The 16,329-nt window shown below is 46.2% G+C and overlaps 1 protein-coding gene across 2 annotated transcripts in view; it reads left to right on the forward strand.

Moving 5' to 3' along the window:
* LOC125742694 (SRC kinase signaling inhibitor 1-like) overlaps window positions 1-16,329 on the forward strand; it is a 123,850-nt gene that overhangs the window by 89,813 nt on the left and 17,708 nt on the right. Inside the window, exons 6-20 of one of the 2 annotated variants that reach the window (XM_049014938.1) lie at window positions 532-1,325; window positions 2,006-2,095; window positions 2,806-2,846; window positions 3,505-3,528; window positions 4,591-4,751; window positions 6,892-7,067; window positions 7,394-7,524; window positions 7,885-8,032; window positions 8,252-8,552; window positions 8,844-9,105; window positions 9,402-9,544; window positions 10,200-10,355; window positions 11,920-12,045; window positions 12,943-13,038; window positions 13,859-15,151. In XM_049014938.1, coding sequence (XP_048870895.1) covers window positions 532-1,325; window positions 2,006-2,095; window positions 2,806-2,846; window positions 3,505-3,528; window positions 4,591-4,751; window positions 6,892-7,067; window positions 7,394-7,524; window positions 7,885-8,032; window positions 8,252-8,552; window positions 8,844-9,105; window positions 9,402-9,544; window positions 10,200-10,355; window positions 11,920-12,045; window positions 12,943-13,038; window positions 13,859-15,151 — 3,942 coding nt within the window. The remainder of the gene's footprint in view (window positions 1-531; window positions 1,326-2,005; window positions 2,096-2,805; window positions 2,847-3,504; window positions 3,529-4,590; window positions 4,752-6,891; window positions 7,068-7,393; window positions 7,525-7,884; window positions 8,033-8,251; window positions 8,553-8,843; window positions 9,106-9,401; window positions 9,545-10,199; window positions 10,356-11,919; window positions 12,046-12,942; window positions 13,039-13,858; window positions 15,152-16,329) is intronic. The other variant, XM_049014939.1, reaches the window with a different exon arrangement.

The following is a 16,329-nucleotide window of genomic DNA, read 5'->3' on the forward strand; positions in this document are numbered from 1 at the left end:
ACAATGCCCCTTCATTCTATGGTAATGCTTCTCATTCTGTGATAATGTCCCATCCTTCTGTGATAATGCCCCTTCATTCTGTGATAATGCCACCTCATTCTGTGATAATGCCCCTGCATTCTGTGATAATCCCCATCCTTCTGTGATAATTTCCCATCCTTCTGTGATAATGCCCATTTATCCTGTGTTAATGCTCCTTCATTCTATGATAATCCTCCCTCATTCTGTGATAATGCCCCCTCATTTTGTGATAATGCCCCTTCATCCTGTGATAATACCCCTTAGTTCTGTAATAATGCCCCTTCCTTCTGTGATAATACCCCTTCATTATGTGATAATGCCCCATCATCCTATGATAATGCCCTTTAATTATGTGATAATGGCCCTGCATTCTGTGATAATTTCCCATCCTTCTGTGATAATTTCCCATCCTTCTGTGATAATTTCCCATCCTTCTGTGATAATTTCCCATCCTTCTGTGATAATTTCCCATCCTTCTGTGATAATGCCCCTCTCTGTCTCCCCTTTCAGAGGGAGATGGCGTTCGCCTCCCGGGAGTCGTCGCCAACCCGCCGTCTTAACAATGCCCCCCCTTCATCCTCACCCCCCTCGGGCTCACCCTCCCGCTCCCGCCTCTCCTATAGTGTCGGCCGCCCCCCCTCCTTTGCCGGGCCCGGTCACGTACCCCCGCATCCCCACCACCCGCTGGTGGCGCACCCCCAGGCCGGCCTCTCACCCTCCCCAAGTGCCATCCTGGAACGGCGTGATGTCAAGCCAGACGAGGAGGTATCCACCAAGAACATAGTGCTGCTGAAGAACGAGGGCCTGTACGCCGAGCCCTATGGCCTGGTGCACGAGGGCCGCCTCAGCATCGCCTCTGCCCAGTCACTGGCCGTTGGCGACCCTTTCACCTTTCCCGTGCCGGGGGCACTGTACCGCCGCGGCTCCGTGCGTTCGCTTAGTACCTATTCCACCGCCGCCCTGCAGGGGGAGGTAGAGGAGGCTCTCTACAAGTCTGGGGGCCCGCTGTACCCTGAAGCATACGCCACACTGGGAATGGGCTTCCGCATGCCGCCTTCGTCCCCACAGAAAATCCCCGACGTGCGGGACCGTGACTCTTACACAGGGTCTCCCAGCCGAGGGTCCCCTGTGCGTCAGGGCCTGCGGAAGGACTCCAGCTCCTCCTCCGTGTTTGCGGAGAGCCCCAAGTCTCGCACGGGGTCCAGCTCTGATCCACTCTGTGGGGCCCTGGTGCCTGCAGGGGAAGCGGCCCGAGGAACGCCGGGATACACCTCGCCCCTTCCAGGCAACGAGGTGGACACACGGTAAGGAGCCATGACTGTATTAACATCTGCATGTCTGGGTCATTCACACTCTTGCGTCTGAGTGCTCAGGCTGAACCCACCCATTTTCCACCTGCTTTCCCTGAGCAGGATCTTAGGTAGCCAGGAGTGTCTCCATGTCCTACCAGCGTTTGAACTAGATTGTCCGAAGACTTGCTGTTTAGGTAAAATAGTGTCTACAAATTATTTAGGGTGCCTAGGCTGAGATTATCTATGTGCTGTCTTGGACTAGCATCCCATTCGGGGTACCCTCTGCCTTGTGCTCTGTGCATTCTTCATTTGGCTACAGGATCAGTGCTTTCCTGCTTTGGAAGGGCATCTATAAAACATATGGATGAATGAATTGATATTTTGTATTATGTAATATATGATTTTATATATAATTCTTTTAAAAGTATGAGGATATGCAACATTCCCAGTTTATGTCATTCCACTGTGTAAGCACTCTGCCTGGGTTATCCGGGGTCATTTGCTTTCCAGGCATCCAGCGTAGTGGCTGCAAACAGTCTTACAAGCTGTACTGCATACACAGCTGTGCTTTCTGCCCAAGGTGTATCCACTGATTTTAGGGATTGTGTTTCGGTCTCTGCCTCTTACATTACGGTAAAGGCCAGCCAAAAGTAACCTTAGCTTGTAAATGTTTTTGGATGTGTGCTGGCCAGGGAGCGGATGGAGGCGATGGAGAAACAGATCGCCAGCCTCACTGGTCTAGTGCAGAGTGTGCTGACCAGGGGTCCGGACAGTGACAGCACGTAAGTTTGTCATAGACTGAGTCAGCACAAGGAATTTGTTATGAGCTAAATAAAGAGCTAAGTAGCCCTTTCAGTCCCAAGAAGACTTTAAATGCCGTCAGCTTGCTTCAGGTGAAATGTGTGGGTTTGTCAATGACCCACACCGTAGTGCGTTCGTGGAAATTTTACTTACACAAAAATGTTCTGAGAGCAGAAGGAGAAATAATTGGTTCAGAGAGATAACCAATCAGAACATTTTTGTGTAAGTAAAACTCCCATGAGCAGAGTTGCTGTGCAGCTGATGCAGGGAGAATCTGCTTGACGTGTGCTTTCCTGTATGGAGGAAACATACTCATTAATAGTGTTAACTTGATTTATTAAAAACTCTAACTTTTTACATGTCCTCCATTCACAATACATGCTTATGTGCACCTATTGCACTGAGCCCAATGCCCATATGTGTTCATGTGAATAAGTAAGTATACCAAATTAACACATATAACGTAGCATGGTTAACAGGAAAGTTTCGAGTTCCTTCTCACCTACCTGTACACTCCATTAGTGAACAGGTCATTTCCCCTGCACCACACCCATGTGACATGTCACATGACTGACAAATATGGCATCTACACACGCCTGTGATTGTTTGTATGAGTGAATAGCTCAGAGAAAGCTCTTCCTCCAGCATATCCAGGTGGTGAGGACCTCACTGCTTTCTGCTTCCCTTCCAGTGAGAAGACTGAATCCACTAGTGACTGTTCAGGCACAGGAAGTAAGTGCCCTACTCTCCATCTACATCCCTGCTTTTTCTCATGAACAGTGAATGTTATTGGGGATCCTTACGAACGATCTGTTTTAAAGAGCAAAGCACTTCTTTTTGCTCAGTTTACTTTTCATTGGGAGGGAATCATCACATGCATCTTAACTGATAGGAGCCATTAGCATTTACAAATTCATTGTCTGGAGGCTGTCTAAAGTTTTCCATGCATCTCTGTTTACCATGAATCCTTATTCATAAATATGGCCCCTTGAAGTGGTTTCACAGAACTGTTGAAAAGGAGTTTTTGACTGAGGGAGGTGTCATATATTGGAAGGGGGAACTTTTATTGTGCTTCCTTTGGTCCTCTGGCCTCTGATTGGCTCTGCTCCCTTTTCTCGACCTGAGACATAAAAGCTTGACGTAAGTGAATCCTTGCAGACTTCATCTCACAGGCCGGGCAGTTGAAGCTCTGCCTAGACCGATTTTTAAACAAAGTTCCCTTTCTTCTGGCACTTCACAAGAGATCAGCGAGCAGGGAGACTTTCGGCGTGGATAGCAGCACCCTGTCCGGAAATTCTTGACAAGCGCACGTAGAGCTGTCTCGATAGAGAGACGAGCTTTTATTTTTTGTTTTGGTTTTTGTAACAAGCCGATTCCTTCTTTGTTTCAGCTGGACGCCTTAAAAAGCGGAGAGGTATCTATTTCCTTTGTTCATGCTCCGGTCTGTCTAAGTGCAGTTGTCTCTTTTGATGGCTGTCCTGATTTGTGCCTATTCATCTCTATGTTTCCCTTTCACTCCTGTTTGTGTTTGGGAGGAAGGCTGTGCTCTTTCTCACTGTGCTATGGGACATGAATAGAGCAGACTACTGATGCACAGGGGATGATTTGTAGACTGCTCCAGTGGTCTGAGAGGCAAGGTCTTAAGGCAGGCAACCCCCTCTCCCTTCATCATCCTACTTTCAACATCCATATAGAAATCAGCCCTTGTGAGCATTTTTAGTGAAAATGGGACTCCTGTTCGCTTCAGAAAGCCATTTGTCAGACTTGTAAAAGTCGATTTGGGCATCAAATGGATACTAGCACTTGTGTTTGTCTGTCTGTTTTTGTCTCTAGTTGTGGTTTTAATCTTAAATTTATGTCTATCGCTGCTACTAATCTGATGATGGTATGACCCCCACCACCACCACCACCACCACCATCATGCCACAGGACTGTCTTCCACAATTCACATTCTTTCTTTAACTCTGGGTGCATATAGTGAGCCCCTGTCTGCTCATGCCCCACTTGTACTTAATCCGTGGTCTCCCTTGTGAGCGTAGAAATGCCTTCCTTATCAAGGCATTCTTCTTGATCTGTTTGTGTTGATTTGTGGTCTTGACTCCCTAGATCAGGGGTCTTCAACTTCGGTCCTGGAGAACTACTGTCCAGTGGGTTTTCTATTCTACCAGGACAGTAGCTCTCCAGGACTGGAGTTGGAAAGCCGTGCTGTAGATCCTGCGTGACATGATGTGGTATTGAATGAAAACCGACATAGTGTCTTTCAACAACCCAACTAACAATAATATCTTACTGTTTACTACCTAGTTCCAGTGGTGATCCTGGAGACTGTTCTGAGATTGACTGTTGGTTATGGCTTAATATATAGGGGGCTCGGTGCATTCTGTCTGTGTGTTTGTCTGTTTGTGACATACGTGTTAGCTTAAGGATAGCATTGGTTTCCTGTCTGTTGATCCCTGTCCTGTCCTCTCCCCGCCAGCTCTGACGCCCTCCGCTCCCTTGGCCTTGATGCCACCTCCTCCAGTCAGCGCCACGCAGGCGACCACAGTCTCTCGTCTGCAGATGCAGCTGCACCTGTACGACCTGCAACACAATGCCACCGAACTGCGCGACCAGTTGTCCCAGCTGCGCAAGATGCAGGTCAGAGATCACCTGCTGCCACACGGCAATCGTCAAAATATTTATTCCACTTAAAGGAGGCCTACCTTAGCTTTTTATAGCTAATCAAATTGTAGGTGGTATATTTGCATTTAATTATAGCTATTTCATGATAACAGCAGGTAGAAAGAAATCTTCTCTTGTAAACAGGATGTTTCCCACACATTTGTCCCTGGATAAATATAGCTTCAGACAGAAAAGAATAAAGTCAGGTCAATTAAGCAGCAGTTTCACAATTCCCTGGGAATCCAAAGGTGCCTGTTGAAATGAGAAGCGTTCCGCCTCCAGGAATGCCATGGGAGGAAGGGATTGGTGAGAAGCATCAGATTGTGCATAATGACAAAAGAGACTACACTGATATCTGGCTGGAATCTGACACTGCAGTCAGGAGCTTTTAATTGAACAGATGGTGAGTGGCTCAGTGAGGTAGGATGGTGTGACTGTGATTGGAAGGTCAGTGGTTCAGATCTCTGGGTGGGCCAAATGACTTTACCTGTTGGGCACTTGAGGAAGGACCCAGTTGCTCCAAGGACTGGCTGGTTCTGTTTTTTCAATTGTACATTGCTTTGGATAAAAACATTTGCCAAACAAAAAAAATATTCTTTTAAATTTCTAAAATCTTGCAACCGTTGATGCGGAGATGGGACCATCACACCTGCTCTGAGCTTGACAACTTGCATCAGAAAGGCGGAAATGTTGACGGGACCAGGGGGACGTTTTGGTAGTTCAAGGAACTTCAGTAGAGCAGTTGATGTTTCAGAACTTCATCTGTGGCTCCAGGTTAGAGGCATCAGTTGCATGTCTGCACAGTACGGAGGCAGAGGATAAGGGCAAATGAATCGGGGTTCAAATTGGTGCTTGGTCTCCCAGTGCTTCACATCCGCAGATGAGAAAAACACAAGATTTTTATCAGATGTTTTTATCTGCAGCAAGTCAAATGGCTTGCATGTTTTTGTTTAATCTAGTTCTACAGTTGGGTATTTTTCCTGAATTCAGACTGAATGCCTTTCATTTGACCTAGCTACTTTAAAGCCCCATGCCCAGATGATTAGCCGTGTGAGTGCCACAGTATTAATTGCTATTTTCACAGTTATTGCTGTTCTGTGGAAAAGCTTGTGTTTACATATCATGAATAATTCATGGCAGCAGTAAATACTGCAAAGGGAGGAGCAGATTCGCTGCATAAGAGGGGTGGGAAGGGAAGTCGGGCTGGCAAGGTGCTTGATGAGAAACGTGGGTTTTTTTCCATAACTATCTTCCAGTTGGGTGTCAGCAGCCAAGCTTTGCCCCATCCTTAGATTTCCGCTCTTTTTTATTTATCAGCCTCCTTTCTCTGTGTCCAGTCCGCTGGGCTCACGGACGGTCAGGCTGTCAGCTCCTGCTACACTCATTGCCCAGCTGCTGGCTAGGCAGGAGGCCCAAGTCCCTTCCACAACAACTTCCTGTCTGGCAGGATATTCGCTCTGCACCAGCTGGGCTCCAGGGGGGCGGCCAGTGTTGGGGAAAAAAGGCCAACCAGCTGCCGGCTGATTTTAGTTAAGAAACACACTGTTCAGGGCTCAACGGACACACAGCCCTCCTTTAAATGCATCACACCCTAAAAACTCAATGTTTACGATGTGGTAATACTCCTGCCTGTGTCCATGTACTGTGAGGTTGCACGATGTGCTCTCATTATGAGTCATTATACGCTGCTTTAGGAAGGGACCACGCAGAGTGGAAATAGGCCGTGTGACGTATGCATCAGGATGCACAGACATAAGCACCCCCCAAAAAACACAAGGACAAAGACAGTCATGCTCCACTTAAGGAGATGCTGTCCTGTGACTGGAAACAGGCCATTACAAGGTGGAGCAGGCTGAAGCAGCTTTGCATTTTGACCATCTTACAGATGGTCAAGTATTATTGCTTTCATATCATGCCAACTGTAGATGAATATTATTATTCTATTCATATTTTACTATATACGGCTCTGCTGTACTGCTCTTATATATTGTAGTGCCTAATCTTTCTTAATGTTAGTCGTTAGCTGTACAGTCAGGTGTACTTGATGTACTCTCATGCATTCTATTGGCATAGACAGAAGAGATCGAATTGTCCCTAAATGTATGTGCACACTCAGCTCCAGAACCAGGACTCCGTGCGATCACTGCTGAAACGGACAGAGACAGAGATCAGCGCACGGCTGACGGACGCCCTCCGTAAGCAGGAGGACCCCCTGCAGAGACAGCGCCTCCTAGTGGAGGAGGAGAGACTCAAGTACCTCAACGAGGAGGAACTTGTCATCCAACAGCTACAGTGCGTTGAGAATCCCGACAGAAATGGAAATACAGAGACATTCTGGGCTTCCTCTGCTGTGCAAAGCAGACACACTTCTTTTCCAGTTTTTCTGGATGAATTAAATTTACATATCATTTCGGTTCATCCTTCATGCATTTATATATCTGGCACATATTACAGATTCAAATTGTTCAAATGTCCTTGAACAGTGCCTGACCTAGGATATTAGTTTTACCTTCCAAACCACATCCTCTAAAACTTCTTAGACGTATCACTTACGTTTTATTTTAGATTTCCCATATTAGGTGGTGCAGTCTTCCATAGCTTTGTGTGTGTGGTTGCAGTGATTTGGAGAAGTCAGTGGAGGAGATCCAGAAGGACTCCTCGGTGAACCAGAAACTCGTGACAGTGCAGGAGCTGGAAGAAAAGACTGCAGCACTGAGGAAGCTGGGAGAGACCCTCACAGAACTAAAGAGTGAGTCATGATGCAGTTGGGAACCTACTGAGATGATGTATGAGGTGACCCTCACAGGGTCTATTGGCGCTCTGCAATAGACTGAAATGCTGCCATACCTTGAGTTAAATTGAGATTTCCTTAGTCAAACAGTTACACCCCGGGGTGTGCTGGGATACATTAAAATACTGTCATTCATAAGGATGATCTGAAACACATATCCCAAGGAAAGCAGTGATCCACTCATAAAGGCTGAGTCACACATGCATGGCAAATTACAAGAAATACTGAATTATACTAATTTAAGCCCATAATGCAATGCACACGTGACATGATTAAATGCAACGTGTGCACTTTGTTTTTCCATTTCCTGCTATGTAGACCAGTTCCCCAGCCTGCAGAGTAAGATGCGTGTGGTGCTGAGGGTGGAGGTAGAGGCTGTCAAGTTCCTAAAGGAAGAGCCACACAGGCTGGACGCTCTCCTGAAGCGATGCAAGACCATCACTGACACCCTGGCCACGCTGCGGAGGTATTGCAGACGGCTGTGGGCTACCTCGGGGGGCGGACTCTTTGGGGGGTGGAGGTAGTCTTTTGGGGGGGGGGGTTAATTCTTTTTGGTCTATGAATGCTTTGATCCCGAGGTGTCTCCTCTGTCAGCCAGCAGCACCATAGGCTATGACTCTCCAACGGTTCTGCTCCCCCCACACATGGTAACCCTGTTTCATGTGTCCTACATCCCTGTTTTCAGGCAGGCGAACGAGGGAATCTGGAAAGCTCCAGAGGAGTTTTCCAGTCAGTCCCCCAAGCAGGCAAGCGATTTCAGCAAAGCTACTGACTTCGATATTCCTACAAGCCCACCCTTAAACTTCAACAGCCTGGCCGGGAACGTTACCCTGTCTAACTGGACTCCCCACTCGAGCTTGACTCACGGCAACCCTATCAGCCCCCATCACGACCCGCTGGCCCCCACATCCCTCAAGAATCGGGCCCTGGAAGAGCTGTCAGGCCGCCGCGGCACAGAAAAATCAGTGTCCGTGGAGGTCAGACTGGTACTGGGAACCTGTTATCATGTGCTTATAGCTGTGTCTTGGTGTACATCTGCCTGAGCCTTATTATCTATGTGCATCTCATTTCCCATCTTTATTGCCCTTGTCTATTATGTGCCTGCTTTGTCTGCTTGTTCGCTTGTTTTTACATTGCTGTTGTCTGCTGTGAGTTTGGTTTTCGCTTCCTACAGCAGACCTATATTATTTCATCACACCTGCTTGTTTGCACCTAGCTTGTGTTCGGTTGGGAGCTCAGTTGAAGAGATGACCCTTTATATGTTATGTATTTTGTAGGCAGCAGAACGGGACTGGGAAGAGAAGCGGGCCAGCCTCACCCAGTATAGCGCCCAGGATATCAATCGGCTGCTGGAGGAGACCCAGGCTGAGCTCATGAAAGCCATTCCTGACCTGGACTTTGCAGCCAAGCAGATCAACAAGCCTTCAACGGCCCACGCATGCGAAAGCGCCGGTAGCACGCCGGAGCACCGTCCCAGCAAACCCCAGCACGCAGCTCAGAAGCTGGCTGGCAAGGAGGCCAGCTTCTGTCGGGGATCTGGTGAGTTAGCTGAGCTGAACATCATCTCGTAAATCTGGAGATGGACAACAAGAAACTGGGTAGACACAATAGCAAACTATGGAATGAACATTAATCACAAAAAAGTAGCCCTGGTAATTAAACTTTGATTGATGCATAGTTTCACTGCCGCACTATAACAGACATGGAGTTTGTGGTTACTTCTGGACTGCGCACACTGAAATATTCATAGGTTCCTTCAGATGTCCCATCTTCACGACTTGAAATCTTCATGTCAGAAAGGGTTCCTGTCAAGGATGTCAACGATCTCCCCACAGATGAGCTGACAGTTCCCCGCTATCGCACTGAGAAGCCCTCTAAGTCCCCCCCACCTCCACCCCCCCGGCGGAGCTTCCCCTCGTCCCACGGGCTCACCACCAATCGCACTGGGGAGGTCATCATCACAAGCAAAAGTGTTAAGGTGAGGAGTGTGACGCACTGCAGGTTGGCACAGTGTTCCTGATGGTGTCGAAATAGTAACATCGCTCAGAAGTGTGACAGGCCTGAAGTGTAGAAGACAAATTCACACGCCATATGGGGCAACAGCTTACATTAATATTCTGTCAATTCTTTGTCATTCCATGTTCATAATTCAATCATAAATCAATTCATCCATCCATCTCCCATAACCACATTTCTGGTGCCGGGTCACAGTGAGCCTGGAGTGTATCTCAGCAAGCACAGGGCACAAGGCAGGGCAAGCCCTGGACAGGACGCCACTTCATCACAGTCAGTTTTAAAGCTATCTATCCATCATTCAGCCACATCTCCTGAGCAGGGTTCGGAGGTTTCTGGAGCCTATCCTATGTAACACAGAGATTAAGGTGGGGGAAGACCCTGCACAGGATGCCAAACCATCTTAGTCAATCATGCATTCATCTAGCGTTTACCCACGTATCTTGAAAGTTCCTGGGGACAATTCAAGGAAACACACTGCACAAAACAGAGGTGCATCCTGGACAGAGTTCCAGTTCATCACAGTCATTCCTGACTACATCTTTTCAGGATATTATTGAATTCTGGACTGCAGGAATTTATTTTCTCTGTGCTTTCCAACACTGTGTCCTGGTGTGCAGAAGGCAGAACTGGAGGAAATGGAGACACCAAAATCCCATGTTAAGCTGAGAAGAGTCTCCTCAGAGGCACCACGGCCCTCCTCCACACCCCCAGTCATTGCTGCTTCTGGGGTGAGGGATGAAGATGATGAGGAGAAGATAATCGCTGAGCTGGAGGTAGGCTTGGGAGGGACCCAGTATTTCCCATAATCAAGTAACAGATTCTGCTGACACTGTACAGTGGGACATATTTGAAAAAGCATAATATATATGTATATAAATATAACACGGGTGCCGCATGCTTCTGATAAATGTTCTAGTCATTTAGAAGTTGGAAATTCCATTAACTATATAGAGAAGTGGTTGACTTGGTAAATTTAGTTATTATCCAGAGCTTTATCGTGTTGACCGAACCCTGCGTGGAATCAAGACCCCAAGATGATATATCTGAACATGTTAAAATGTTGTATTAAACTAAGAACAAACTCCAGTCTCACGCCTGTGCAAAGAATATCTCAAAACTGTAATTATTGTAATTTTTTAATTAATTTTTTCTTGAAGCGATTTTTAGAATTTCTTGATGAAGTTCATCACAGTTGCTGTTTCTCATCTTAGATTACCAGAGAGACATAAGTCAGTCTTTGGCCACTATAATCAGCAAATGATTAACCGTCCTAAGGGATTTTCTTGTCCGGAACAGGGAAATATATACACACCCTTTAAAAAGGCCAATGTGTTTTGAGCTATCAAACCAAAATCTTGACAACTGGAATGTGACATCCTTCTACCTTCTTTTGCTGTATTTTTACACACATCTCCAAGTGAAAAACAAGCACTTCAATAATCTCTTGTATGAATTAAGAGTAAATTAAAGGTAGACAATACAGGTTGAAGAAGTATACAGGTGTTAATTAAGTCTTGTGTCTTGAGTAACTGCTAGTATGTTTTGGTAGGTCTCCGTCAGGATCGCATAGCCTTGCAATATTTTTTTGTCCCCCCTCAAGAAACATCAAGTCCCATCCAGTTCTTGGGAAACTGTCATTAGACAGAAATCCCTCCTCGTGTTTTCAGTTGATGGTGATTTTGTAGCTGGGGGAGTAATAATGATCTGATTCATTTGGGAGTCCCGAGTTCTAGGGTTGACCTCCCCAGCCTTAAATTCACCTTGAGGGGGGGTTGGAGGCTCAGTAGTCTTATTCATCCAAGGCTGTGGCTTTGAATCTCGCCTTTATACATCCACACCACGTCCTTCTCGGAATTACCCGTCGTTATGTCCTGAGATGAATCAGTATCCCATCCAGGAACCTGTCTCTGCTTCTCAATCACCCTACAAGCGATATTTAAAGCCTTTGAAATCTTTTGTCTCACACCAAAACTGTGTATTTCCACAGCCTCAATCTTCATTCACAGCTAGAGAATAACCAGCTTTTTAGGTCATATTGAAGACACTTGGTCACCCAAACTTCATAATGGTTATTACTGCGGTGCTCTATGCTTATTCATGTCTCTTATTACTTTTGCCTTTCACATAAGTGTTACCTATAACCATGTATTAATATGGCAATAAATATGATGTAATCTCTTTCGTGTAAGACTGTAGATGCAACAAAAGTAGTTGAATTTTAAATGGTGTGTAGACTTTATATGCATTTAATATGGTGCTCTGGCCCTTGTCAGAGGGTGAATGGGTTTCCTCTTATTTTTGGATCCGCTCACCACATTTCCCCCCACCGTCCACTAGGTGTTTCAAAGAAACCCAGTCAAAGTCAAAGTGTCCCCTCCCCACTCCCTGCCCAACACCTTGCTCAAGACCCGTGCCCCCCCTTCCAGCCTGGACCTGAGGTCCTCAGGGCCCCTGAGAAGGAAGGTAAACCAAAAAACCATGAGGCCTTTCTGGAGCACAGCTCCCGAGCTCCCTGTTTCTATCTTCCTCTGCTTGGGCTGTCCTCTCTCAATCATCATTTAGACGCAACTAATCTGAAAGCTGGTGGACCGTGAGGGATTCCAGTAAGAGTTACACCACCTGGCTTCCTGTGGCAGCACGCACTTCTGGCTTGTGCACATCTGGTTTGAAGTGATGTGTGTGTGTGTGCTCTTTCTTTCCAATTATAGTCATTGAAGCTGCTGAGTGAATGTGGGACTTCTGCCTTTGTTCACATCTAGCAGTGCCTGTGGCTGTAATTGGCACGAGATGTTACAGAAAGGGAATCCCCAGATGATGCGCTGTCACACCATTCTAGCTGCAGTCACAGAGCCTCTCTGGTCCAGGATGTTTCTGTGCTGAGTTCTCCCTCGACACTTATTACCTCATCTAACTGTCTGGGATTCCACCAGTTAACCACCCTAGTGACGCTGTAGTTCATCCTACATAACAGCCAGAACATCTTCCTGAGTTCTAACTAACTTAGGCACTAGTCACTGTATTCACCAGTTACTGAAGATTTTTGCTTTTCCTGGAACTTAAAGGACTCGCTTCCATAGGATTGCAGAGTGATGTGTCTCCTGTTGTATGCTTGTGATGGGTGGAGGCTCATTGAATGTCTGAGGAAATCGATATCTCCCATATCCTGTCTTTGAGTGCCAGACTGGGGCCTGGCTTCATGAGGTAAGGTCATGGGGATTGAGTGTGGCGTCGGTGGCCGGGACAATGCGTGTGAGGTGTTGCAGCTGCTCTTGCGTGCAGTGTGCTGCATGCTGCCATGTGGGTTGTACTGACAGCATGCACCAGTGACCTGTAGAGGCTGTGCCTCGCTGTGTCCTCCAGTTATCTGCAGCATCTCTGGACCCCTCTGGCCTACAGTTGGAGTTGGGCCAATGCCCAAGTGAACGAAGACTTAGCGCTCCTATATTAGCTACACAGGTACAACTCTCATCCGGTCTGACTTCCTGCTATCATAACAATGTCTTATATGCTATTTTGTTCCATCAAACACAGGCCAGGGTGTTGATGCTAGTTTAAAGTTGTCTTTGTGAGTACCAAAGCTTGCAGCAGCCAAATCCTTCATGAACATCAAAATTCAGAGGTGCACTTTGAACTGTTACGTTAATTTATCTGTTAGGGCAGCTGTAAACAAGCTAGGTCTGATAAATAAATACTAAAAATGCAAGAACGGGAGACAGGATGTCTTTGTACAGAGTGCTGCTTAATCACAGGACTATTCTGTGCTCAGCCAAAATTCATGTAGAACCCCTGGAAAATTACAGTCAATTTATGTGCTGCACCACTGAAGGGAAAGAAATAGTTTATGAATGAACTCTCAAATGAATGATCAATACTTGACTTTGTTATATCTGGCTGTTATACCTGTATAGTAGTCCTGGAAACAGCATGATTGGCACTGTATGGCTCAGTGGGCCAGGCCTCTGTACCTGTTATAGGAAGGTCAGTGGTTTGAGTCTAGCCTTGGCACATCTGTGTGCCCTGGGCCAAGGCCTTTGACCCCCAGCTCCCTGGGCACTGTTATGGGTGACTGCCCTTCATAGCCAACTTGCTCTCACCTACTGAGAGCAAGATGGGGGAGGTATAAAGACAGGGATCAATAAAGTATCAATTATTGTTGACTGTTTTGGCTTATGATTAATATTTATGAAATTAATATTAGTGATGATAGTTTTAGTTGTTCCTTATGGATTATTTCTTACATGGTTCACCAGAGTAATCTTCCCGATTTTATTGACAGGAACTGGATATCACACCAACCAGTCTTTCATCCAGTCAGATCCCTCAGATTGTGCTAACTGACTGGTCTTCTGCCCCATCCTCCCCTTATAAGAGGTCAGGCGCAGAAAGGAAGGATGGTGGACATGTACTCAGAGCTAGGCAGGACACGGGCAGAGGTAAAGCGTCCAGAAGCATTGTGAGCCCTCAGCAGGCATCTAATGTCATTGTAGATGGCCTTGGACACGGAGTTCAGGCAGCAAGCGTTACAACGAGGCCAGTGGTAGCCACAGCTTTGCCCCGTCGTGAGAAACCCCGTGTACCCCAACCTCAGAAGAAGCCCCAGAATTGGGAGTTGAGGATCCAAGAGTCCTTTGAAGAAACAGAGACTGAAAATAATAAAGAAGAACTGGCCCTACTCCTCACACACCAAGAATTAAGGGTGCTATCCAGTAGTGAGGCCAAAGATCTCACTAAGCAAGGATGGCAAGGCCTACAGACACTGACCCTTCCAGTCCAACCCCAACAGGATACATCTGGCATCAAGGCACAAGGAAAAAATACATACAGACCAAATCTAGACAGTACCCCTTTAGTTCTGCTGTTCAGAGAATGTTTGGAAGTTGAAGAGGCCTTTAGACAACTAGAAGCACTATTAGATGAGGAGAATCCCACTGAAATTGGAAATTTTGAGTCTGACATAAAGTCTGACCAAGCATGTCATGTGGGCAAGCCAATACCTAAACCCAGACTTAACAGACCAATGGATCCTTGCAGGGCAGGTTCAAACCCCAGGATCGCACTTCCCAAAGAGAAGCAGGAAGCACTGAAGGAAGCAGTGAAGTGGGGGCTTCAGACAGGACAGAGGACCCTGAAATTTTCCCATGATGCTGAAAAGGGTATAAATGGGTCAGCTAAACAGCTGGACAAAGCTAAACCAAAATCACAGACCAGTGTCTGTGAATCTGAATCCAGTGCTTTGGTTAGTGCCTTGCCAAGCGTAGCTGGAGAGGGACAGTCCAGGAAAGTTCGAGCGCAGGCTTTGCGCTGCGACACCTACCAGCGGCTGGACAGCCTGGAGGAATCCATCCGTGAGCTGGAGAGCACGCTGCAGGAGTTCAGCAGCAAACCTTCCCTGGGCGATTCCGTCGCCACAGACTCCTTGGCAAAGCTAAGTGCATCAGCAGCAAGTAGGAACATTCTAGAACCATCTGCTGAGATCACAGAGACAAAAACCACTTCTCCCCAGGCCTCCCCAAAAAGAAAGCCTGCAGTTCCACCTAAGCCCATGGAGCTCCCAGCACAAATGACTAAGGTCTACTCACCTGTTCTTGTTTTCTTTTGTTTCCTTACTATTGCCTGTTCTTCATCCCATGATTGGCTCTGTCCGCAGAGTTGGGGATCTCCCATTTCTCTGATTTTCTCTTGTCTCAGACATATTTCTTCCTGAGTGACAAATAAACTGTTTTTTGTTTTTACTAGCCGCAGTGCTATCTTGAACTGATGGATTTCCTGTAACTTCTTTTTGAAACTACATCTTTAAAGAACTGCAGATCTGTGCGTGAATTTTCACCTTGTTCCCAGTACTTTAGACAAATAATTTCTGTATTCAGGTAAGATATTCCTGTAAGGCTGCAGTGTATCTTACCGCTTTGCCGGTGCTTCTCCATCCTTGGAAAGGCCACCACAGGCTGTTTGTCAATAAACTCTTCTCTTTCTACTCTTCCCTTTCATGGGATGAGGTGTCCTGATTTTATTCCTTCATACACTTCGAAGTTTTTCTATCAAGCACATTCATGAATTGGCCAGCTTCATGCCTCTCTTTTGCAGTTTGGTTTTCTATGTATCATTTAACAGCTTCTTTTGATGCCTTTAAGAGCCATGACTGCCCGCGATGCTAATGTGCATGTTCTCTTTGTTCAGTCTCCCTCACCTTACCAGTTATTCATGGTTATGGTGCAGAGAATTTGTGATTGGTTACTATAGATATCAGCTTTTACTGTCTAGCATTACTGTTTAGGAGGCCGTGTTATTTGCATGATGGTCTCTGAGGCTTATGTATAAAGGAAGGCCATTAAGACATATAAATATGGGCATGTTAATGCAGAGATGCAGCAGGTTGCATTGGGGCAGCAATAAGACCCATTGTTTGCTGAAAAACAGTGAACAGTGGGGGGGGGGGGGGGGTCAATTTGTACAGAACTACAGAATTGAAATATTTTCTGAAATTTATTTAGAAAATATATGCATTTTCCTGCCCTTCAAGATGCATTCAAATCTTCACTTTACATAATTAAAATCAGGTTATAATCAAGTACTTGAAGTTAATATGACATTTTTTAAGCCGATAATTGTTGATGGCTTTCTGCTATTGACGTTCGTGTTCACGGTACAGTACCGTGCAAATGTCTTTGGCAGTCAAAAGAAATGGGTAATAGGTGCACATCTGCTCAAAACGAAAAACAATTTAACATTACAGCAAATGCAAATTAA

This window comes from Brienomyrus brachyistius, chromosome 5 (assembly GCF_023856365.1).
Source record: "Brienomyrus brachyistius isolate T26 chromosome 5, BBRACH_0.4, whole genome shotgun sequence".
In the NCBI taxonomy this organism is placed as follows: Eukaryota; Metazoa; Chordata; class Actinopteri; order Osteoglossiformes; family Mormyridae; genus Brienomyrus; species Brienomyrus brachyistius.